The sequence below is a fragment of the Lissotriton vulgaris genome, chromosome 2_1, assembly GCF_964263255.1.
Source record: "Lissotriton vulgaris chromosome 2_1, aLisVul1.2, whole genome shotgun sequence".
Lineage (NCBI taxonomy): Eukaryota > Metazoa > Chordata > Amphibia > Caudata > Salamandridae > Lissotriton > Lissotriton vulgaris.
This window is the reverse complement of record NC_141687.1, coordinates 321,873,968-321,900,170: the sequence shown is the minus strand read 5'-3', so window position 1 is coordinate 321,900,170 and position 26,203 is coordinate 321,873,968. Positions and strand designations below refer to the sequence as shown.

Sequence of the window (26,203 nt, the reverse complement as noted above, 5' to 3'; positions counted from 1 at the left end):
GTTTGCCAGATTTGTTCTGGCTACCATAATACTTCACTGAGGATTTCAGTAAGAATAGGGAGGCCTGTTCGGTAGTGGATTCGTTAAAACCGATTTTTGCATTGATGAGATTTTTAAGGGAATCCTTCGACTTGGAAGTGTGGAAGGAATGCTCAAGTTTTTTAATCTTAACAAGAAGTGTATTATGTAATAAGCAGGAAATTTTAAGCATATTTGACACAAATCTAATGATAAAATCCCGAGTGGTGGCCTTAAAGGTGTCCCAGACTGTATGAAAAGAGACATCACTCGTTAAATTAATGTGAAAAAACTCATGAGCGAAAGAGGTAAAAGATGAATTGAAAGTAGGGTCCAGGAGTAGGGAATTATTGAAACACCATTTTTTTGGTAATGTGGATTGATTTAAAATGTCTAGTTGAATTGAAACAGGTGCATGATCCGAAATGAGGATAGGGCCTATGTCAGCAGAACGTAAGGATTGGGAGATGTTGCATGAAATAAAAATATGATCTATTCGAGATTGTGTTTGATGTGGAGAAGAAAACAAAGAGTATTCTCTTGAGGACGGGTTACAGAGACGCCATGAGTCTAATAAGTTTCTTTGTTGAATAGTACGTGTGAAAACCGTGTGTGGCGTGTTTGGGATAAACTGTTGGAAGTTTTTAAATGCAGATAACCTGAATTTTATGGGAATAGCTCAGTGGGTTACTACCTCTGTCACAGTTATCCTTATGGTACTTGCAGTTCCAAATTACTATCCTAACATAGGACAGTGACCTATGAACTGCCATCAAAGAGCTGCATATAAACTTCGCTTTTTTGTAATGTGATATAGTTAGACCTTCTCCATTCTTTCAACATTCTAATGTTACTAAAAATAGTTTGTTTGGGCAGTTATACCTTTTTATCCAGCCCCAACCACTGGAGTACTCTTTAAATCCTGAGTTTGTGCTTCTCCAGTCCAAACCCTCATAAAATATTCTGCCCACCAGTGTGGATGATCTGATTTCTACACCTCGTAATCCTCATTGGCTTATGTGGCATTCCCCATAGACTGATTCATTGTCTTTGTATAATGTATGCTGTTATGTAAAGTACTATGACACCCTACACTCATATGAGTAGCGCTATAGAACAAATGGAATGGATATGAGAGAGGGACAGCAGCGAGATGAGGGGTACTGTGGGAGGATGGTTGTGCGGGAATCCAGGAAGAGGTCACAGGGTGGAGGAGAACTACAGAGAGTTGAGAGGCACTGGTGGAGGGTGGCAGTGAGGGAGTCAGAGGAGGAGGTCAAGGGTTGGGGGAACTACAGAGAGATTAGGGGCACTGGTGGAGGGTGGTAGTGAGGGGATTTGAGGAGGAGGTCATGGGGTGTGGGGAACTACACGGAGATGAGGGGCACTGGTGGAAGGTGACAGTGAGGAAATTTGAGGAAGATGACATGGGGTGGGGGCTATGGAGAAATTAGGGGCACTAGTGGAGGGTGGCAGTGAGGGAATCCGAGGAGGAGGTCATGGGTTGGGAGGGAACTACAGAGAGATGAGGTGCACTAGTGGAGAGTGGCAGTGAGGAAATCTGAGGATGAGGTCATGGGGTGGGGGGATTTATGGAGAGATGAGGGGTGCAGGTGGAGGGTGGCAGTGAGTGAATCTGAGGAGGAGGTCATGAGTTGGTGGGAACTACAGAGAGATGAGGGGCACTGATGGAGGGTGGCAGTGAGGAAATCTGAGGAGGAAGTCATGGGGTGGGGGGCTATGGAGAAATGAGGGGCACTAGTGGTGGTTGCAGTGAGGGAAGCCGAGGTGGAGGTCACGGGGTGGAGGAGAACTACAACGAGTTGAGGGGAAGTGGTGGAGTGTGGCAGTGAGGGAGTCAGAGGAGGAGGTCACAAGTTGGGGGGAATTACAGAGAGATGAGGGGCACTAGTGGAGGGTGGGAGTGAGGGAAAACGAGGAGGAGGTCATGGAGTGCAGGGCACTACAGAGAGATGAGGGGCACTGGTGGAGGGTGGCAGTGAGTGAATTTGAGGAGGAGGTCATCGGATTGGGGCAACTACAGGGAGGTGAGGGGCACTGGTGGAGGGTGGCAGTGAGGAAATCTAAGGAGGAGGTCATGGGGTGGGTGGCTATGGGTAAATTAGGGGAACTAGTGGAGGGTGTCAGTGAGGGAAGTCGGGGAGGAGGTTATGGGTTGGGAGGGAACTACAGAGAGATGAGGGGCACTAGTGGACGGTGGCAATGAGGGAGTCCAAGGAGGAGGTGACGGGTTGGGGGGAACTATGGAGAGTTGAGGGACGCAGGTGGTGGGTGGCAGTGAGTGAACCTGAGGAGGAGTTCATGGGGTGGTGGGAACTACAGAGAAATGAGGGGCACTGATGGAGGGTGGCTGTGAGGAAATCTGAGGAGGAGGTCATGGGGTGGGGGGGCTATGGAGAAATGAGGGGCACTAGTGGCGGTGGCAGTGAGGGAAGCCGAGGAGGAGGTCATCGGGTGGGGGGAACTACAGAGAGTTGAGGGGCACTGGTAGAGGGAGCAGTGAGGGACTCTGAGGAGGAGGAGGGCATGGGCTGGGGGAGCTACAGAGAAATGAGGAGCACTGGTGGAGAGCGGCAGTTAGGGAATCCGATGAGGGGGTCATGGGGTGGGGGGAAACTACAGAGAGATGAGGGGCACTAGTGGAGGGTGGCAGTGAGGAAGTCTGAGGAGGAGGTCGTGGGGTGGGCTATGGAGAAATTAGGGGCACTAGTGGAGGGTGGCAGTAAGGGAAGCCCAGGAGGAGGTTATGGGGTGGGAGGGAACTACAGAGAGATTTGGTGCACTAGTGGAGGGTGGCAGTGAGGGAGTCAGAGGAGGATGTCACGAGTTGGGGGGAACTATGAGAGATGAGGGGCGCAGGTGGAGGGTGGCAGTAAGTGAATCTGAGGAGGAGGTCATGGGGAGGTGGGAACTACAGAGAAATGAGGGGCACTGGTGGAGGGTGGCAGTGAGGAAATCTGAGGAGGAGGTCATGGGGTGGGGGCTATGGAGAAATGAGGGGCACTAGTGGTGTTGGCAGTGAGGGAAGCGGAGGTGGAGATCACGGGGTGGAGGAGAACTACAGAGAGTTGAGGGGCACTGGTGGAGGGTGGCAGTGAGGGTGTCAGAGGAGGAGGTGATGGATTGGGGGAACTACAGAGAGATGAGGGGCGCTGGTAGAGGGTGGCAGTGAGGGAATTTGAAAAGGAGGTCATGGGGTGGGGGAACTACAGAGAGATGAGGGGCACTGGTGGAGGATGGCAGTGAGTGAATTTGAGGTGGAGGTCACGGGTTGGGGGCTATGGAGAAATTAAGCGCACTAGTGGAGGGTGGCATTGAGGGAAGTCGAGGAGGAGGTTATGGGGTGGGAAGGAACTAGAGAGAGATGAGGGCAATAGTGAACGGTGGCAATGAGGTAGTCCGAGGAGGAGGTCACGGGTTGAGGGGAACTATGGAGAGATGAGGGGCACAGGTGGAGGGTGGCAGTGAGTGAATCTGAGGAGGAGGTCATGGGGTGGTGGGAACTACAGAGAGATGAGGGGCACTGGTGGAGGATGGCAGTGAGAAATCCGAGGAGGAAGTCATGGGGTGGGGGAACTACAGAGAGTTGAGGGGCACTGGTAGAGGGAGCTGTGAGGGACTCTGAGGAGGAGGTCGTGGGGTGGGGGCGCTACGGAGAGATGAGGGGCACTGGTGAAGGGTGATAGTTTGGGAGTCTGAGGAGGAGGCCATGAGGGGGAGTGGCTACGGAGAAATGAAGGGCTCTGTTGGAGGGTGGTAGTTGAGTTATCTACTGAGAAAGAGGTAAAAGAGAGGTCAGAAAGTCTTGTACACCAGCACTAAAGCGGGCCGATTAGGACCACTGTGGAGCATACTTTAACATGCATGCTAATTACATTCACTTCTATATACAATGTTTCAAGTTTGAAGGTGATTTTACTATTGTTTTTTTACTGGGAATAGTCAAAGTGGAACTGAATGGTGGCTGATATGGGGCTAGGGCCCAAGGTTAGCTGTGAGATAAGGTGTAATGGGGAGGGGTGGTAGATAAATGGATAATCAAGCCTTTTGGGGAGTGCGCTGCAGAGTCAGGGGTCAGGGGGAGGTAGTAATGAAGAGGGTTTTCTCCCTGAAGGCTCGCACAGAGGGAGCCCGAGTAGTGTCACTTGATTGATACTCCCATCTTAGAAACCTCCTCTTCCCATCAAAGGGACATTACATAGAAGAAGAGCACTTTTTGAGAGTGATAACATTTAGAACGTGACTTGGAAAAGAGTGTGTTTTACTGTGCCTTGTAAGACTGAGGAGAGGAAGGAGGGCCCAGAAGCAGGCCTGGCTAGATATATAACAGCAGTGGCCCACCCGAATGTACCTTTGGCCCACCCAAATAAATATTCCTGGAGCCGGGCCTGCTAATAATGTAGTTAGTTGTAAAGTGCTTAGAAGCCGTGACACAGAACCACTGTAGTAACCTTAAGCGGAAGAGGAAGATGAGGGCGGCAGCTTGTCATGTGGTCTAACCAGGCTTTGGGCTGTCTCGGTTCCTTATCACAGGCTCTCTTCTGCAGCTGCGTCTGCAGGCAGGAAGGAGTCCACCCTCCGCTTCCTGAGTGCCAGCACCCTAGGCTCCACTGACTCAAGTGTCTCTTTCTCTGCCTCCCTGCAGGTTACACCACACGTGGAGGGTCTGAAGCCCCGCTCGACTCTCCTTCTTCCAAGGCCTGAGGGGAGGTCTCAGCAAAGATGAGCAAGGCGCGGGACTCCGACTCCGACTCGGACTCGGATAGTCCATCGACACCCCTGAGGGACAAGGGCCGGCCTCTCCGGCTAGAAGTTCACGACGAGGACAGTTTTCGCAACCTCCAGGAGAACAAGAAAGGAAAAGACGCCGACAAAAACGGGGCCCCCATGGACTCCAACTTGCAAGAGGAAGGCAAACCGAAAAAGCTGCCCATTGGAATCAACTTGAACTTTCTGTATGATGCCAACCCCGACCTGTAAGTAGATACCCGGCGGATGCCGGGAAATATTCCAGTCCGCATTATTGTATGTACTCATGCGGTAGATGCTTGTGTCAGAGTTCATGTACTGCGCGCATGCGTGGACCCTGATTGCCAACATGCCAGGGCGTCGAACGTGAGATCACTCATCCTTTGACCTCTGGTGACAATACAGGGTCTCGCGCTTCTCCTTAAACCAGGGGCCTCCTGATTGGTGAATAGAGGCGTGGTATAGGGCAAAAATTGGAAGCCACCTAAAGTAAAGAAGGTTGTTTACTTCTCTTCCTGCTGCTGTGTTTATGACCTGACTGCGGAGTTTATAGGTGGAAAGGATGGTGTTCAAAGCAGCGCTTTAAATGGATAGATGCCGTGTAATGTCGAATAATGTGAATATCTAAGGGTTAACAGACATTGTGTCTCCTCGGTGTCATACTTCAAATACGTTATTTACGTTATTTACGTGATATACTCCCAAGGTGAAACATCAAGCGCTGTACCTAGGGTGGGAGTTTATATACTGTGTGTATGTATATATGTGTCCCCCTCTCTGTACGTTTGTGTCCGTGCCGCAGGTGGGATGTCTCATATTGTATTTGTAAGCCCACTTCTCACAGTCGCAGTTCACACAATGTATGTGTGTTACAGACTCAAGATCAGAGCCCTTCCTGATATGTATGTATTCCGGTTCCGTGGCCAGAGTTCACATTTGTAAGTGTCACCGTCTCAGGGTCACTGTTTGTGCATGTGTGTGCATATCCAACCAGAGTTCGTTTACTATATGTAGGCATGCGTCCCAAGGTCAGAGTTCATGTATGATATATACATGTGTTCAATAATATATACATGTGTTCACCTCATAGTCACTTTTTCACTCATTTACCACACTTCCGCCTCTTGGCCTCTGGGTCCTCCCACAAATACTGCAGGATTCACCCGCCTATATATGAGGATAGTGGCTGTGGGGGCACAATCTCAGCTTCGCCTAAAAGAAAAATTAGAATGTCATGTCTCTTAGAAGTGGGGCGGACCCTACATTGGGCTGACGGTGTATGAGTGAAGTGAGCCGAAAGGGGCCTGAAGTCCACAGGATGGGAATGTTACTTGTTTTAGGAAAGTTTTATATTCTAGACAGGTCGTCCTAGTAGTTTCAGCATGGTTGCATAGCCAAACCAGGACAGGCAGGGGGATGAGGAGTTAGAAGTCAGGAAGTTTACAACTAACAAGGAGAGACAAGAGTTCAGCAAGTAGTATAGTAAAAGGGAGTGAACATTTATAGTGTAAAAGCTTACGTCTGTAATTTATAGAAGCAAATTTGGTTTGTTTGCGGCAGAACGCCCAGGAATGGTCGTTTATTGCTGAGTGTAGTTCTTGGTTCCACTCTTCACAAGCTTGATGTATCGTAATGGCACTGGTTTAGGTATATATTTGGTGGAACGTCTTGACGCAACCTTTCAGATTAGTACATTCTATTTCATGTGTTGTAGTGGGTGAGAGTTAGTGGTTCTTTGGGGAAAGGGATGATTGCGGATGTAGCTGTTGCACAAAGTCTTTTATAGTACAGGACAGAAGAGGACTGGGAGAGGGTATCCCTGCCTGTAAATTGCTCAAGTAAAATAAAGAGATTGCAGATCAGCAACTTTGTATCGACTGGTATCTCTTTTATGGCCATCTCCTGAGTCACAGATAATAAAGAGTTAACTACTAATTGCAAATTTGTATCTGAGCTATTTATTTGCCCTGCTGTTGGACTAGTCTCCCATATGGCCCAGGGAATGGTTTGCTCCGAGTGAATCTGTGAGTGGGTCTGGGAAGTGGGTGGAAAGTATAGATTGCAAGTGCTCCATTCTTATGCGTGGATCTGTTTCTGTTTTTTCAGGTCAACTAACCTGATCTGACTGGCCCTCTTCTCCTTCAGCCAGTCCCCTCCCTTGTTTTGTTTCTTGGAACCTCTCTTGACTCATGCTTTGTCAGTTTGGGGACAATGGTGACAATGATGTGTTTATTTTTCACCATATCAGCTGCCCTCCTATCCTCTACAAACAACATCTCCTCTTTGACTGTCAGGATCTTTTCTGCAGGTGTGGAGTATTTTTAAAGAAAGACTAATCCATGACGCTCTGAGGGATAACACTTACTGCTGGTGGCCTGACTTTGAACGACTTCTCCTTTTTTTAAAACAGATTTTATTAGCATTTTCAGTTCTGTCAAGGCATTCACAATGCAAATCTTATTCTCATTGCACTGGTAATAACATTTTAGTCAAAGGCCATTTAGCTAGGTTACATCTATTCTATCTACTTGTTGTATACCTTGGTATTCTTCAAGCACATCTTAGGACTTCAGTTTTATGTGTATATTGGTCCTCGTATGTTGCTTCAATGTCCCTCCCCTCAACTTCCCCAACAGCCCCCACTCCCACGCCGCGCTGCTGTCAACTAGGAAACCTATCGTCTCTCGCTGTGTGTATGGAGTGGGTCACTCTCTATATTTGCCAAATGTGGTGGTTCTTGCCCGTCTCCTCCGGTCTTAAAGCTCTGCGTTTCAGTGTTCCCCGCGTTACTTGAGCTGTCCTCTCCCGTGGTCCTGGTTGCCAGGGCTTTCAGGTCGTGATGGGCCCTGGTGGGTGCTCTGTGTGAATTCCCGCTCCATGTTCCTCATGTCATCAACCAGTGCTCCCCACGCCTGCGCCCTCTCCAGCCTGCCTATTCCTTGCTTTGCATTCATGAGCAGTAATCTGTTTTCGCAGCCTGCCCAATTTTCTAGTTGGTGTTTCCATTTTATGACACCCAGGCCTGCTGGGGCCTTCCACTTGCTAGTCAGTTCTCGCTTTGCCAGTATAAAGGCTAAGTCCTGGAATCTCGCCGTCACGTTAGTCCTCGCTGAACGGGGACTAGATTAAGGCTAATTTGCCCTTATATCACCCGATGACAACCGATGAAGAAGCCCTGCACTGGAATTTCTGCACACGGTTGTACCTATACTGCAGCTATTAGCACTTCCAGAATTCAGGAGTTACAGCTGATTACAAGTTAGTCCAGACAATTTGGGAATAATATCAGGAGTCGGCTTTTCCACATCAATATCCACACTTTATTTTCACCTTCATGTCACCGGATTGTAGCAGGCAAAAGGTATGAAGCAGCAATTTCCTTACAGATCTTGTAATTCGTAATTCTTGTTAGCAGCTGAATTGGGAATTGCAGGCCTCTTGCAGTCAGGCCCTAAATCGTTTTCCTGAAGCACGCCAGAATGTTTTGTGGGTAGTACCATGCCGGGTGTGTCAGAATCTGTTTTTTTTTACAGTTTTTTCATGGCCAGCTTTGTCAGCAGTGTCTGTGTGGATCAGCTTGCCAACAGTGGCGAACTGGCCATTTATTCCATCAGGCCTCTCCCCAACTGTGGGTGCAGTGTATAACTTGAGTCAGTGGTTGTCGGTGGGTCCTATCAGCACTCATTTTGAGAACTGACACTTGTTTTTCCTCACCAGACTCTAAACTAGAGCCAGAGAGAAAAAAAAGGTAGAAAGAAGGAGAAAGAGATAGACAGAAAAACAATGACAAAGAAAGAAAGCAAGGATGAAAGGAACCAAACGAGTCAAATAGAGGGAAGGGACTGGGAGTGTCTGGTGTTGGATGAAAGAGGGGTGGAATCAAAACAGCCTTCCTGACTCCAACATTAATGAGCATCTGCCACAGACATATTAAAAAAACTTTGGTCACTAACACTTTCTCTTTTACAAATTCAGCACTATTGGGTGTGAGGGTGGGAGGATGATCTGGACTCAATGGATGCTATTTATGAAGAACAAGGGTCACTGTCTCTGTCTTGAGCTCTCTGGGGTTTATATCAGGAGGATCAGGGAGGAGTGTGGCTCAGTGGTTAGAGCGGCAGACCCTGACGCAGAGATCTGGCCCAGGACCGAGGTTCAATTCCCGACGCGGCAGGGTCTTGGGCTCATTTGTCTGCGGACTCGATAATTCTCGCCTCGGCGCCTACTCTAATCATGGGGTCCCACGCTGCAACTCTGGGCAATAGCTTGCTTAATCTCCACAACGGCCCCAACAACACTGGGATGCCTGACTTCACCTTGGGGGTGCCCAGGAGGGGCATCTCACAGGGACAGCAGGGAAGGGTTCCACAGCGCCGGGATGCCCCGGTGATGGGCAGCTGTGCGCTTTACAAGTATCCTACATTTACATTATAGAGAGAGAGAAAGAAAGACAAAAGAAGAGACAGGGATAGAGATTGGAACGAAAGAGATGCAAATGACAGAGACACAAGGACAGTGGGTCTGGTTTGAACATTTTACTGAAGGCTGGTCTGATTTTTTTAGCAGGGCTGCTTTTGCTTCCGAGTTGGCCGTGCTTGGCCACCCTTTTACAACAGAGATGGACTTCGCAGAATTCTACTGCCTTTCTCATCTCGTGAAACTGTTTAAGCTTTTATATCTAGGCTTGCTGCTCTATTTAAGAGCCATCACATCCCAGTGAGCCTTCGTGTTTAAAGAATGCCTAGTATTCATTGTATCGAATGTGCTTCTCCATGTTGTTAACTATGAAGTTTGCCTGAATTGGACCACTATTTGTGAATAATCATCAGGGCACTCTATACTCTCCACGGGTGAATCCAGGGATTTATTAATAGCATTTCCAATGTTGTGCCCAGCTGTTACTGTAAGTAATGTCTAACTTGGCGAGGCCAAATAAGGCATTTGCATTGGTTTTAGGATCCAATATGATGTATACTGGATAGCACTCTATCCTTTTGAGGCCCTCGTTTATCAAGCAGTTACTATATTCTTTGGTAGTTGCACTGCAACTTCTGTGCAAAAAATTAGCCACCCTCAAGAAGGGTTCATATTTAAGTTCTCTGTAGCAAGGTTGAACTATTATTTGGAATGGCTGGGAAGCCTTACTATGTAATATTAACATAATACCAACAAGTGGACCTCGGATTTTTAATAGTAATCCTGAGCTCAGTCCTGGTAGAGTGGCAAAGAGCAGTCAGACTTACTTAGAGGCTCATATGTTAAGCATTTCAGAGTACCAACATGGCCTATAAATAATTGACACGACTCAAAAGAAACCCAAAACCAATTTATAAAGATAGAACTTATTTTTATGTAAAATTAGACACTAAAATGAAATCAATACAAGGTCTATAACCGGAGTTATCAATTTTAAAGTGTTCAGAAAATTAATACTTTGCAGAGCTGCCAAACTTTGCCATTGCAGTCAATAGGGAAAATCTCAGGTGACACTCGGTCACTTGCGGTTGAGTTTAAGAGAACCCACTTGGGGTTAAGGTATTGCGTGTCCAAAGATCAAGTTTCAACAGGCAGAACAATTTTACCTTGCCCAGGGAGTCCAGGTGCAGAGGTGACTTGGCTGTTCTTGGCACTGAACAGGGAGTCACAGGAGATGTACAAAATATACTTGTGACACTTGGTCACTTGAAGGTTGAGTTCGGAGGTTCCTCTTGAAGATTAGTCTTGGAGGGGCCCCAGAAACAGGAATCACCATGCAGAACCACACTACCTAGCTCAGGCATCTCAGGAGTAGAGCTGTACCTGGCTATCCATGGTGCTGAACAGGAGCTGCAGGGCTGACTTTAGCAGGTGTGCCATGGCAGACGGGTGGATGCAAATACTCAACAACTGTTCCACAGCAGCAGAAAGTCGATGGAGCAGATGATTCCCTCTTCTTAAAGCATTTAGTAAAGTAATCAGTACTTACCAACATCATCAAAACACTTTGGACACGGCAAATACAGCAATTAATCATATCTTCTTCCAGAAGTCCTGGGAACACTGTTGAGGGCTGAGACCCAGTGAGGATCAGGACTACGCTTCACAGAAGGCACCTGACAAGTTACTTATCGGCTGGTCCTTAATGGGGCCTGTCGGACAGTCATTCTTGGCTGCTGGAAGTGTTGTTTATGCCTGCCGACTGCAGGGGACTAGTACCTTTAGTCCTAGGGGGTCCTGATGAAGTCTTTCAGTTGCAGAGGGGTTCACCTTCCTTTTGGAACTGGTCTCTGGTTCAGGGCGAGTCATAGTCTGGCGGGTGTAGGGGGTTGCCACAGGTGCAGAGCTGCACACCCTTTCTTATGAAGTCCTGCCTTGTACAGACTCGGACCTCTGCTTTGTCCTTCTTCTTCATAGCAGATCTGGATTTCTGGTGTCAGGGGTGCCCCTTAAATCCAGGATTTAGGGGTTGTTTAGGGTTGTGAGGTCTAGTGGCCATGGGCTACTAGTTCTGGGGTTTATCTGCCCCTGAGGTGACAACATCCTGGGGGTGTATGCCACCAAACTACCCAGAACCCACTATTCCTGAGACTTTTCAAGATGATACAAGCCATCCTCGGCTGTACAGGCTTACTAGCCCACTCTAGAGGTGTGGATAGCCTTTGGGAGCTGCATACCTAATTCTACCCCTGCTCACAGACACATGTGCCAGGGGGCAAAGAGGGTGTCATTTGTCTCCACTGGGAGACAAGTCACTTATATATTAGAGATGGTGGGGCTTTGAGGCTCACTGCCATGATATGTCATTCACTAGCCATCCTGAGAGGGCAGAGGTGTGACCTCCTACCTGCCCAGGCCTTTTGTCTTATGTCCTCTGGGAGTCATGTCACTTGCCAGCAGGAGGTTAGACTTCTGGCTTGGCGGTAAACAGCTCAGAAAGCCCACCAAGGCACACAAAGACTGGGGCATCTCGGGGGCAACCTCTAAGGATGCCACCTGGGCACATGCTAGAACTTCTTCGAGACAAGAATCTTGTTAGGGGTGAAAAAGAACAGTGTTTGATACCAAGCATGACAGGATTCAATGGTGTTATGTTATGTTATGTATTCTTTTATAGCGCTCGAATCACCCTGGGGCATCTCAGCGCTTACTCAGAATAACAGCAAAGAAAAAACAGCTGGGAAGGAGGGAGCCTTAGTACAGAAATGCCTTTAGATGTTTCCTGAAGGAATCTCTCGCAGAGATTTTGGCAGCCTATTCCAGTATTTAGGGGCCAGGTAAGAAAAGGCCATGCCCCCTGACCTTTGAAGTCTGATGCGGGGTAGATGAAGCAACTGCTGAGAACTAGACCTCAGCGGACGACTCGGAATATGTTTTCTTAATTTATTTTCCAAATAAAACGGACCCTGACATTGTAGCGCGTTAAATGTCAAGCAGCAGACCTTAAAAAAGCTGGAGACAGTTGTTAGTCATCCAGTTTGATATTTCAAGGATACCTATGGAAAAGCGGAGTCTATCTGCTTCAATGTTTGTTCCGATGTTGAACAGTAACTGGGTGTCATCGGCATACGAAATGGTTTCGAACCCCAAGGCTTACACTACCTTAGCCAGAGGTGCCATATAGATGTTAAAAAGGGTAAGGCTAAGGCAGGAACCCTGGGGGACACCTTTGTCCAGTAGTATTTTCTCGGACTGGTAAGGGCCCAAAACAACAGTTTGAGATCTGTCCGTCAGGAAGTTCTGCAGCCATTTAAGAGCCGCACCATGAATACCAAAAGATGTTAACCTCTCCGTGAGCCTAGCATGCAAGATGGTATCAAAGGCAGCGGAGAGGTCAAGGAGTATCAGAATTGCTGACCCTCCGGCATCCACAGTCATCCTCAGGGAATCAGTTACCGCTAAAAGAGCCGTTGCCGTACTGAAACCCGACGGAAACCGGATTGCGAGGGGTCCAGAATGCAATTCGATTCAAGATAGCTGTTCAGCTGCTGATTAATAATGTTTTCCAGCATTTTGCCTAAGAGAGGAAGTAAAGAGATGGGGCGATAATTGCCCAGGTCTTGAGGGTTGGCCAAGGGTTTTTTTAGAATAGGACGGACAAATGCTTCCTTCCAGGGGGCCGGGATTACGCCTTCTAGAATAGAGAGATTAAAAAAATTTTGAATAGTGGGAGCTAACATATGGGACAGAAGTGATATGACTTTGGGAGGGCAGGGATCGGCAAGAGAGCCTGATTTAGACATCTAAAGCTTTTTGAGTCTCTACTAATGAGACCGACATAAGCATTCAAGAGAACAATCAGTCCGTGTAATAGGACTACCTTGATTGGGGGTACTGGGTAATTTTCCAGGTCAGATGATAAGAAGTTGGAATAAATTTTAGCAATTTTCTCCTGGAAAAACCTGGCCAGCGGATCACATAGTTCTTGGGACTCTATGGGAGATTGCTTGCATACCACATGGGCCACAAAATCTTTGACAATGTCAAATAGAGCCTTTGTAAAGTTGCTTGAACTCGCAATTTGGTTCACAATATACAGGCATCTCGCCAGTTTTAAATTCCGATGATAGGCTGCCAGTGCAGCTTTAAAAAGCTGTTTGGACTGGGGGGATTTACTCCTTCGCCAGTGTCTCTCAAATTTTTTGCAGGAAGACTTTTCCTGCCTTAATTCGGCAGAGTGCCATTGGGCTGAGCGTCGATTTAGGGTCAGTCTGGATCTTTTCCTGATTGGAATTATTACAACCAGAGCTTTCACCAGCCCTTCCTTGAATGTCGTCAGTGAGTTAGATGCATCCTGATCCTCTGTAGACGGAGCTACCAGGAACGCTTTCTCAAATGCTTGAGGGGTTAGCTTATTCCAAGACCGATGCACAGTTAGACCCTTGATGGTTAACTGGGCAATAGGTATCTGCATACTAGTTGGAGTTGTGAACTTGATCATAGAATGGTCCGTCCAAGTAAGAGGCCAAGGGGAGTCATACATAAGAGAATCAATATTCGTAGAGATTAAGTCAAGTGTATGACCCCCGTTGTGGGTGGGTCCTTGTACTCTTTGAGAGAGCCCCAACTGCTCCATATCCATGAGGAGTTTATTCACCTCCGGTGATGAGTGCAGTTCACCATGGAAATTAAAGTCATCCAATATCATAAACTTGTTGGAGGAAAGGGCATGGATAGCAATCTGATCCACAAGTCTATCTGCAAAATCTGCTTTGGGCCCAGGAGGCTGGTAAACTAGAGCACCTGCCCAGCTCTCTGATGGTGAAAATATTACTTTAAAAATGCCTATTTCCATATTTTCGTCTAAAAACGTGTTTAACCCAGAGATGCTCAGATGATTTTTAAAAGCAATGGCTTTTCCCCCACCAGTTTTACCCACCCTATCAAGATGGATACATTTATAGTTGTCTGGAATGGCTATATTGATCCTAGGGTGGTTAGTAGGGTTTAACCAAGATTCCGTCAGGAAGCAGATCTCAGGTGAATGTGAGTTGATCAGATCCCATATTTCAAAAGGGTGTCTAGCCAGGGAGTGTACATTACATAGAAAAAAGGCTAAGCCCTCCGAAGGAGCGATCCTGAAAGGTTGTGTTAATGGTACATGGCTTATAAGTTGGTTTCCCTGAAAGGTGCAGCACCTACAAGCTACAGGACCTTCCAATTGCTCAGGAAACTTTTCTGAGCAATTTAATATGGAGCCATGCTTATCGGACGCAGTTTTCAGGATATTATAGAGCTCAGTTGAGGAATAGGCTATTGTATTAAAAGAATTGGTCTCTGACTGAAACTGAGCAGGGGTCCTTGCCTATGGGATCGTCAGGGCTCGGATGGGCGCTGACGGGCTTACCTTTGGTGCACCTTCGGCACGCCAAAGGTGCGCCCGCTGCCCGCGTCCGCTGTGCGGAGGCATGACCGTCTGCCTTTATGCTGACGCAGAGCGCGTCAGAGGACTAGACCGCCACCCCCAACGCAGCCCCTGCGAGGTGGCCGTAGAGTGTACCGGCAGCTTCTTTGAGCGGACGGAGACTCCGCGCCTATTCGGCGGAGCGAGGAAAAAGGATCCCTGCAGTTGGATTCGGTACGTTTTTAAAACAAACAGAATGCCAAATATTAACAATTAAAAGCAGAAGTGTACAATGGTCCTAACTCCCGGCTTCCGCCTTAGGAGTAAACTGATGTTGTAATGGAGATGGCTATCTTGGGTTTGCCTGGTAGCCAGCCCATGTTATCCTAGAGGACTGACGTTCACTTACGTAATCTTTAATGCAAAGATTACTATAGGGCGGTAATGTTTGATGTAAAGATTACTGTAGGGGTATGTATGCTTGCACATACATGCCCACACCATAATATACTGCACCCTTCAACCTGGGCTTTAGGAGGCCTACCTTATGGGTGACTTATGCATACTTAAGGCAGTGAGGTGACCCTGTCATACATGGTGTGTGCATGGTCGATCTCGAGCAGGGAATCTGCTCACTCAGGCTGCGATGGCAGACTTGCAGGCTTCTTTTACTTGGGTCACTCAGGGTGTCACAAATAGTGCAACATCCCTAGTGCCCTTTAATCTCCTTGCCCTGGATTCCACTGGTACCATATATCAGGGACTTACAGAGGAGGTTAAAGTATCTTGCCAATTGGGTTCACCAATTTACATTACCTTTTAAGGGAAATTGCACTGGCACTGGGGCCTGGTCAGCAGGCCCCAGTTAATTTTCAGATTAATTACCACAACATCCAGAGCAACATGTGTGTGTGGGGGGGGGCAAGGCCATCCAAAAACTGCACTTTCCTTCATTCTCCTTGGCTTGTCTATTGCTCTTCCTACTTCTAAATTACACCAGACCACCTCATTATTCTGGACTACCCCCTGGCTGGCTATAAGTGAACTAGTTTTACTATGTAACCTGCGGTAGATATGTCTTGGCCACGTTTTGATCTTTTTGTTCTCATGACAGCCCCTTAGGCTCTATGAATCTATGAGGGTCTAATTGAGTTCACGTTTCAGGTGGATTCGATCAATATTACATCCACTGAGAGCAGTAATAGCCTTCTTATACCTTGGGCAACCTCTCGCAAATCCTTCCTAGCATCAATTGTTTCTATCCCAGAATGTTTGTGACACCCCCCTGATTACTAGCACAGGAGATGTTTTATTTATAGGTGGCCTTGTGGTTTCCTAGACCTGGGCATTTCCCATCTGCTAATAATACCCAATGCCTGGTACTGTAATTCTTTGTGACTGTCTATTTGACTGCATGGACACCAAAAGTGCGCTATGGTATGACAGAAGGTAGATTGCAATGCAGAGGGCACTCTGGGAGATTTTATAGGGTGTTCTCAGGGAGTTTACCTCTCCAGTGTTATTTTTGGTCAGCTTAAGTCTTAAGATTTTGAAGGAGGTAATTTGAGCGGTGGGATCGGAGTACCACTTTGCATTCATGCATATGGTAATCAGGCTGGTGGTGCTAGACTAGCAGTAGCACTGCTGAAGGACCTTTTAGCTCACACGGTCAAACAGCGGCAGTATGCGCTTTTTTATCCTTCCCTTTATCTTGCTCGTACATGTCCCCTGCAGTCAACATGGCAAGTCTTACGCCACTCGACAAACGGCAGAGGGGTTTGAGAGGAAATCACATTCCAGCACAGTAGCACATATCGTACAGAAAAAGCATAAAATTCCCAAAAAAGGAATCGACTGAAAATTTTTACCTAGCCAATCCACCTAAGTTTACAGGATTTCATCACCGATAGGTGGATAAGCCCTCACCCACAAAAAGTGTCATGCTTCATCATATAGGCAGGAAACCACATGGTGCACTGAATATTCGAGGTTGTGGATGTGGGTAGGTGCACCATATGGTTTAGAGAGATGGTAAATGCCTATTAAGGGAACTGTTATTTAACGATACCCCAAAGGTCCCATTTTCAGTTGGTTATGGTATTCCCAAAATTGAGGAAACAAAGATCTCATGCAAGTACTACGATGACTTTCTTATGCAGGAAAACACTTTTTTATATAGAACTTTTCGGGTGAGCACTACCAGGACACAATCGGGGTCTCAATAAGTAGATTAGAAATACCATTGTTACGGGCTTGATGAATGGGCATTGATCCCAGGTGGCGATACTCAGGCAAGAAACATGTCTACCTCCAAATGAACTTGAGTAATATTATTTCTGGTTGAGTTCAATATCTTGTTTTTAACCTTAACAAGGAAATCTAGGGATATTAAAACTTATTATAAGAGACCCTTAGTTAATTTTAACCTGCCAAATCTTTTCCTCCAGTCTACTTTTAGATGTGCCCAGGGTACTCTATAGGGCATAAGTCTGATGATTGAATATTTTCATTCGCACTAATGGACCAAAAAAGATCTCCGGCAAAGAGCCCCCTCGAGGGTCCCGTTGGTCATTCCAGCGCCTGCCCAACGAGGAGCACGGCCTGATGACGAAGCATGCCACTTTGATTGGTGAGTACTTATGCATGCTAAGAGGGATACTCTATGATTTGTGATAAGATAAGATCTTGTAACCTTAGCTGGATCGGCTTGGTCAATCACCCCCCTCCTTTTTTTTAGAACAGCACACTTATTTTGTATGATAAGTCTTGAGCCAAATACCATTGTTACAGCGTTGCTGAGTTTCTTGGGTCCATAGTAGATTGACAGTAGCATGTTGCTTTGTGTTAACTGCAGTAAGCGGTGGTAGCTTCCAATGCTGAGCACTTCTAGTTACCATCAGCATGTGATGGAGGAGTTCATAGCATATTGGTAACACATTGTGAGCAGGCTCTGGAGTTGTTAAAACAGATGTCTCCACATGACTGCTCGTATACCAGTGCATACTGCCTAGTAGCATGCATTCCTACCTTCTCCAACCTCTGGCTGAACCCATCTCATGGTCAGAGCCTACACAGTTTAATTATTTTATTGGATTGTAGCATGTATGTAGCACTTCATATCTCATTGTGAGGCACTAAACACATTTTCTATTGGTAGCATATACCCTGTAGGGGTGTATAGTTAGCAGAATGTTATATATGTTGTGATCCTGTGTGGGGGTTGTTCTACTATATATCAAACATATAAATATTGTGATTTAAGAATTCTTGTGGACAAAATCTTGAGGACTAAAATTTCAAAAGCTAAATGCATATAAAGGAAGTATATACTTAGTATTCATAACTCTATCCAAGCCATAGTACATGTATGTGAGTTTAGGTATAGAAAATCTGTAGCCACTTATCGATATTTGGTTTCAATAATTTGTCCTCAATATTTTTCATACCACAATATTGTGTCTTTGCTATTCAGGGGGCACACCTGTGTGAGGAAGCTTTTTGGTGTTGTGTGTGAGTGACTAGAAATTAATTTTTATCTTTTCTTTGAGCCCAGCAGAATGATAGGGGGGAGACTCAGCCTCTGTTTCCAGTCACTGGACCCTATATGACCTATGGCTAAAGGTGGAAGGGATGGGTGGATCTGGGAAGCTCAGTGATTGCATTGCCAATTGTAAATCTGAAGGTAATGTGTCTAATGTCTATCAAGTCCTCATACTCACAAAATGTGTAAAGGAATTACATTTATCATTAGATGAAGGACATTTTTTTTAATTAAGATTCTTTTATATTGAATTTTAAGTGTTCAAATACACAGACAAGAGAAGAGGTAATCACAGTACACAGATGTCAGCATGCAAGGAATGTTTTCTTTGCCTCAGTGAAGACAAACTGGAATTTTACTATAGGGAAGAATAAAAAGATGCCCTTATTTAAAACAGGAATTTTTGGAACGTAAGAGTAATCTTCGATTCAGAGCCATTTCTGAACCCCTAATATACACATAGTAAAGAAATCAACTTTGAAGCATCACAACTTTGTAGAGTACTACACTTCCTTCACATCAGATCATTATCCATGTCCAAAATGAAGTACACAATGTGGTCTACAAATACCCAACCAAAACCCTCTTTGCCATATCACTAGGTATACAGTTTTAGGCCGCAAGACTGGCTCTAAATTGGAAGGAACAGGACCACATCAAACCACATAATAAAAACTACTCCGGCTTCAAGTGAAAAGTAGGACCAAATGTAACGCTTCAAAGCAGAAGCAGGCCAAACACTATGCTTCAACTAGAAGAACGTATTAAGCCTACAGGGAGAGCTCCTGAATACTTGAATTCAGGTCACTATAATATAAATTTGCAGCAAACAGCCCAATCACACACTAATTTCTGCACAATACATTTAGAGTTCACCTAGCATTTTTCAAAACCTCACTTCATTATCATCCGTTAGGTAACCTTACATTACATCTGTGCTTTCCCTGAACTGACTGCGGGGGAGCAAAAGAATACACTATGATACAATTTCACAATGTCCTAAAATAAAATAGTAGTTTCTTACTCTGAAGTCTTTAGGACACAGGGATAATTGTATAGTAATGCAACACAAAAAGCTGATTGACAGAATGTTGAACATTGTCAAACATTCACCCACAGATCTGGGTTTAATTCATCGTTATTTTGCTCACCACGCCACCCCAGTTCAGACATAGCCATATTCAAATCAGTCTTGACCCTGTGCCTCATGGGAACAGTCCAGACCGAAATGCCAGGCCATGTCTTCCCTGGACAGGAATCAAGCATCCTAGGGCCGGTTTCAGGCTTTCAGCCCTTATCAGCCACGATCACTTGTCTCCAGTGGCGTAGTGAGCACGATACCCACGTCTGGGCATACCCTTCCCACTTAGGGTGAAAATGCAACACAAAAGGGTCAAGACTGATTTGTATATGGTCACGTCTGAACTGGGGTGGTGTGGTGAGCAAAATAACGATGGATTAAACCCAGATCTGTGACTGGGGGTGAATGTTTTGCCAATGTGCAACATTCCGTCCATCATCATGTGTGTTTTGCCATAATTGTATAGTACTGCCATATACATTAGTTTCCCCAACTCTTCCAAGACTTGAAGTGCTTCCTGGGTGGATAAATAAGTAACTGTTCCATGTGAGTAACACTGACTTAGGTAAAAATAAATATCTTAAATATCTGTTATTTCAGTGTTATGTTGTGTGTATGTTATGTCATGGCATTTACTGTTATGTTATTTTATGATATGTTATAAGTATGGTTGAAGGACTGTGAATTGTGTTGTTACCTAAGGAAGATATTGCCTTGGCCTCATGCATAATGACTAAGAGATCACTCCATTTGTGTTGCAGTGGTGGTAGCTCAGTTTTGCATGAATAATGTTGATTAAGTATGAGAGATAGGTTCACATTGTGGACAGCCTTTTTTGCTTTTATGAATCCTTGGTGATTGCTGATTATTCTTATTTTAATTGGGAGTGGTTTACATGACTTGCATACAGAGACTTTTTAAGACATGGACAAAGTGGACTCTGGCCCATGCCTCAGCCTTTCAGGAGCCCCATAACAGAGCCAGCTCTGTTCTGCAGATAGTCTTACCCTGATGACCTTAAATAATTCTTAAACAGATAATTTCAAATACCCTTTTCCGCTAACCCACAATGTATATATTACTGAAACTCCAGAGTGGGCCTGAACGTCTTTATCCATCTCATGTAGCTCTGCTGCCTTTTCTCCTTCAGTAGATCTGCATAAATATTTCAAAACCCCCTTTAATTTCATCACAGAATCCTTCCTGTAAACTCTGTTACATCCTTTCTGTTCCAATCTTACATCACATTACTACATTTCTTAAAAAGAAAATACAAAAGAAAAGGGTAACAATAGAGACAGAGAAACAAAAAAGACATATCTGATGACTTAACAATGTTCAATCAATCCATCTGGTCTTCTTATAATCCTTACAGCCTTCCTAAGGGCATTTAACTAGATGGATAATGGATAAGCAGCAGTCAGGAGGTCTCTATGAACACATTGTTGGGACTGAAAGCACGAGATCAATGAGAACAGGATAAGATACATTTATGTGAATTGTGCTTTACCTTGATAGAAACAACTGAAGAATTAACTGAGTCTTCTGACTAAATGGTGATAATGAGCCTGTTGGATTAGTCACTTTTTGCAGGGCCCTCCCTAAACTTTTTGCCTTTCTCCTAGCCTTTTTTCTGACATGGTGTTGGTGGTTCAAGGTCTCTGGGCACTTTAGCACTGCTGTCCAGTGTAAAGTGCGTGCGCCCTCAGTGTTACTTATGGCAAGATTGGTCTACACCTGTTTGGCCTATTTACTTTACCTAACAGTCCCTTGTAAAGTGGTGCCTCATATACCCAGGGCTGGTAAATTAAATGCTACTGGTGGACTTGCAGCGCTGATTGCGCCACCCACCAAAGTAGCTTTATAAACCTATATCAGGCCTCTGTCATTGCAGAGCCTGTGCGCCCAGTGTTACTGCCTCTGTGACGTGGCTCCTAAAGTGTGCGCCATGTCTGTGACCCCCCTTTTACTGCATGTCAGTCACCCCTAAGGTAGGCCCTAGCTAGCCCTATGGGCAGGGTGTATTGTGGGTACAAGATAGGACATGTACATTAAGTGTGTGACATGTCCTGGGAGTGTCTCGCTACTGTGGGGCTACCCTCCCATAGGAATACATTGGGGATCCTTGATAAGTGTTTCAATGGTAATTCCTGATATGAGAGGAGTAGCGTGGTCAAGTTTAGTATATTTGGAAGGGTAATAATAAATGCTTTGCAATGGTGTGCGCAGAATTATTATAACTATTTTAGAAATTCTCCTTTTAGAAGTTGGCAATGCTATGTGCTATGTGTCTGCCTGCCTGCCTGATGTGAATTGCATGTCTGGCTTTTGAATGACTGGGGCTGGTGAGGTGTTTGTGGCTCCATGAGGGGCAGGGTGAGTCAGCACTAGGCTGAATGGGACATCTACATTTGGAGTAGTGGGAGGAGTAGTCCCCTGAATAGGATAATGCCTGCCCTGTACAATGCTGGCTCCACCCCCTGTGGTGTGTCTGATCACTGAGCCCCCACCTGACAAAGGGGAAGAGGAGCCTGGTAAACAGCGTGCTTCAAGTCCCCTCTGGGCCAGTTTTTGCTGGTTCCCCCAAGCCCTGTACTGCAGACAAAGGAATGTGTAGTATAAATATAGGGTCTGTGACCCCATGAGTTGTTCTGTTCCTGGACTTGCTGGGGGCTTGCTGCTCCGGGGGTCTGCCTAGGCGGAACCACCACAAGGGCTTGCCTCCCTGCTGGATGGCCCTGTGTGCTGGCCTCCCTATGCCCAGCTGTGCCCCTAGAAACTTTGATTTAGACTTTTTTTTTGAAGTCCAGGACTCTAGCGCCTTGTGAGTGCTTTGCTTTTAGGACCTGAAGAGTGATTTGCTGTGTGTAGCTGGAAGGAGCTGGCATCTGCAGCTCTGGGCTGCATCGTGAGCGCCAAGGGAATCCCGGCTTGGGGATTCCCCTGCATTTTGTGATTAAGGGGGAGCCTACCCTGCATTCACCTTTTAATTTGGCGGGTGCCCACCCCACATTGATGGTTGATTAATGAGTGGGTGCCCACCCCGCATTGCGGCTCCTTTTGTGGGTGCCCACCCCGCAATGGTCTTTATTTAAAGCGGGAGCCCACCCTGCATTGTTTGCTTTTGCGGGAGCCCACCACATCTTCTGCTGCTGAGAATCACCGCCGCGGCCCGATCGAGACCCGGAAGTCAGGCGCGTCTCCCTGACTGAGGGTGGGGCCTGCCCCACATGGCCAGAAGTGAGGCGGAGGTGTGCCAGCCCGAGTGGGGCTCCCATGAACTGGTGGGATCCCCGGTGTACAAGGTAGAGGCTGAAGCCAGGCGGGAGCCCAACCACCTTTGTAGGTGCTGTGAAGTGTCAGGAGCAGGCAGCACCTGTGCAGGATTCCAGGCGGGTCTCTCATGAGCAGAGAGAGACCCGCGTATTGCTGCACCAGCCATAGGAGCCCGGAGGAGAGAATAGAGGCGAGCTTCCCCAGAGAGCCCGGTGAGTGGGGGCTAGGTGTTGCTCCTTGTTGGTGCATGAGCGGTCCCGCAGGGTATGATTGGGGGCCATTTGTTTTACAGAGTCCCAGAGTTGGGCTCATGAGGTCATTATTGTGCCCAGGCATCATTTGGTATATTGTCACAGCTTGCCCACCTGACAGTGGGCAGCAGCAAGGTTGGGCCCAGTTGTTCCAGGTGTCCCTAAGTTGGGCTCCGAATGCCCAGTTAGTGACTACACTACTTCCTCAGTTGTGCCGCCGTAGTGGGCAACTGCCACGTTTTGGCCATATTTGTTTAGAGAGTCCCAGTGGGGGCCCAGAGGGGCCCAAGAGGCACAGTGAGTGCCAGTGCCCACATTTTGCTTAACCTCTGCACAGCAATTAGTGGCAGAGGCAACATTTAGGTCACTTTTGGATTCTGCTGCAGTGGCAGCCAGCCCTGACATTTGGGACATAGGGCATTTGAACCCTGTCAGAAGGCCAGTTGACCAGGGGGTCAGTAGGTTGGAAGGGCACCTGGCCCTAATATGATTTATGTGGTGCCTATGCTAAATGTGATTTACGCACCATGATTTAAGACTGATATTTATGTTTATGAGGTTATTCCCTAATCTGAGGTTATTGCATGATGTGGTTTATGCTTATGAGGTTATTCTCTACTGAAATGTATGCCTCTAATGTGATTTCTGCTTAAAAGGTTATTGCATAATGTATTTATGCTGGTGAGGATATTATTACCTAATGTGTTTAGACTTATGAGGTTGGTGATTACATAATAGGATTCATGTTGCTGGATATAATGCTGAATACAGTGTTTTGCCTGTAGTTACTGGTTGTGTTCTACATTTACTATTTGTGCTTTGCGATGGTTCTGACAGTGGCCCAATTGGACCTGTCATGTGTATATAATCCCCTGTAAATATTGCCTAGTGCCAGGTGGCACAGTGTATATTGTGTGATTACTATTCTAATGTGTTTTGGATAATATAAAGGCTATTTTTATATATAATCTTGTGGTGAGTTTCTAATATGGTGTGCTTAGTGTGTTGCTGCTGTGTATGTGTTGTGCAAATGCTTTACGCATTGCCTCTGGGATAAACCTGACTGCTCGTGCCAAGCTACCAAGGCGGTGAGCAGGGGTTATCTTCAGTTTGCACCTCCCTTGCCCTGACTAGAGTGGTGGTTTCTGCCTGGCTTAGGCGCAAGCCCTTGCCAAACAGAAATCCCATTTCTAACATTTGTTGTCAGTGGCAAGGATAGGAATTGCATTTGCGCAGTACCACAGCAACAACTGGTTGCCCTACAGGCTCTGCATTTAGATAATCCCAGGTTTGGGGATTATTGTTTCTGATTTTGTTTTCTCCTTAAAAGCATAATTTCTTTGAAAGGTGTTCTCTTTTTGCACTAGGAGTTGTGTATCTTGCCAAGAACAGATACCAGAGAATCTGAAGGAGTTTTTGACTGCCCTCATGCAGACTGCTATTTCTGGGGTGGCCCTGCAGCGCAAGCTGGAGGAGGTAACTGTCCCTGTGCAGTTTGCTGTTTCAGGGGTTGGCCTACAGCTGTGACTTAATTGGCAAGGAGAAACTAGCTCTGGAGGGTAGATTAGCCCCTAAGTAAAGTTTTTGTTTTCTGATTCCCCAGTAAGGGTGGGATCCAGTGGTGGAGACAATATGGAGTCCACTGCAGGAAGTCCCATTCCCAGTTCCCAGAGTGTGGTACCTAGTTACCAGTTAGAGGGGTACAGGTTGAGATTCAGTGGCAGTAATAAACTGTCTCACCAGTCTTGAGGGAGTTAGTGGATGAATGCTGTAATGCACTGGACTATTGGGTGATGGCCAGCAAAGCAAATTATGTTAAAGGGCTGTTCAATCTGTTTGTCAGAGAGCACATTTTCAGTAATTGTTTTCCAGGGTTGCGCCAACACCTGTTGCAGTGTGAGTTCTCTGATCACAGGGAGCTTGCACGGGAAGCAGACCTCTGAGTGTTTGCCAGAGGTTCTGAAGAGGCATTGGGGAGTGGTACTAATAGGAGTGGTTCAGGGTTCTTCCAACCCAGAGTGGTGGAAGTGGCTCAGAGTAGCCCAGCTATGTACTCTTATAGCGAGGAGGTTGCAAGGCTTCACATCCTGTTTAACAAGGGAAGGTGTGAGATTGGACCGTATTCTGAGCCTCAACCACAGTTTCCAGTACTGGATGGACAGGCCAGCCTGTTGCTGTCTCACCTACTCCTCCCTGCTGTCAGGACACTCCCCAGACTTTGTCACATCCAAACTCAGACAGTCAATACACAACCAGGCAGAGGCACACTGGATGGTTTAAGACAAGAAACCAGCGGCTTCTAAAAGTGTGGTTTCTAAACACACAATTTAAAAACCATCTTCACAAAAAAATGTGTTATTAAATTTTGAGTTGAAGCACACTAAACTCCATCCCTCCATCCTATGCCTTTGGGAAGATATGCTGGAACCATGGGACACAGCATTCCCTATTCTGTCCTATGGGCAAGATTGCCTTACAACAGGGAAACACGAATTTGGCAGTATTTCACTGTCAGGACATGGTACACACCTCAGTACATGGCCTACCTTTCACATACACTGCACCCTGCTCAGGGGGTACCTTGGGCCTAATATAAGGGTGTCTGATGTGCATAAAAACGGATGGGTAAGGCCTGCCAAGTGGGTGCGCTTGTCAGGACAACAAGGCAGTTAACAAATTGCATGCAGGCACTGCAGTGGCTGGCATGAGATTTGCTTTAGGGTTACATGTGTGGGTGGCACAATTAGTGCTGCAGGCCCACTAGTAGCATTTGCATTACCAGCCCTGGCACACATAGTGTGCTTTACTAGTAAGACAAACATACCAATTATGGACAACCAATTACCATAACACTTTATACAGGAAGCACTTGCACTTTGACACTGATCAGCAGTGGCAAAGTGCCCAAAGCATTTAAGTCGGCAACATCATGTCAAGTTTCAAGTTTATTTTATTTTGTGTGATTAACTAAAATCTTACAAAAAAAGCTAAAATATCATCAAAGTTAAAAAAAAGTTATAAATAATCAATCATTTAGGTTTGTATCCAAAAACATGATCATATAAAATACATATTAGCACAATCCAAAAGTAAATCAAATAAAAACCTCCAACGTTTTCCCTACAGCACATAAAAATTTCACAAATGCAGAATTCATTAATAAGTCTTCAGAATGTAAACATGCTATCAGGGCTTGCCTACATGTCCTTAATCCACGGTTATTGAACAGTCTCTTAAGGGTGAGTTTTCGGTCCAGGGAAGACATGGCTTGGCAGTTCGGGCTGGACTGTTCCCATTTTTTTTTATTTTTTATATATTTTATTGTTTTCACAAAAACATGAACCGTGCATCATTCATTAACTTATGTTATAACAGTGTGTGGTATCTCCACAAGTCTATTCATGAAATACATTATTACATCATATGTGGGACATCATCAGGGTCAT

General features: G+C 46.1%; 1 protein-coding gene across 1 annotated transcript in view; it reads left to right on the top strand.

Annotated features, from left to right (window-relative positions):
• Positions 1 to 26,203, top strand: part of LOC147730264 (transient receptor potential cation channel subfamily V member 1-like) — a 460,470-nt gene that overhangs the window by 164,992 nt on the left and 269,275 nt on the right. The window contains exon 2 of the mRNA XM_086955033.1: positions 4,685 to 5,015. Within this exon, the coding sequence (XP_086811159.1) occupies positions 4,762 to 5,015 (254 nt within the window). The 5' untranslated portion in view covers positions 4,685 to 4,761. The remainder of the gene's footprint in view (positions 1 to 4,684; positions 5,016 to 26,203) is intronic.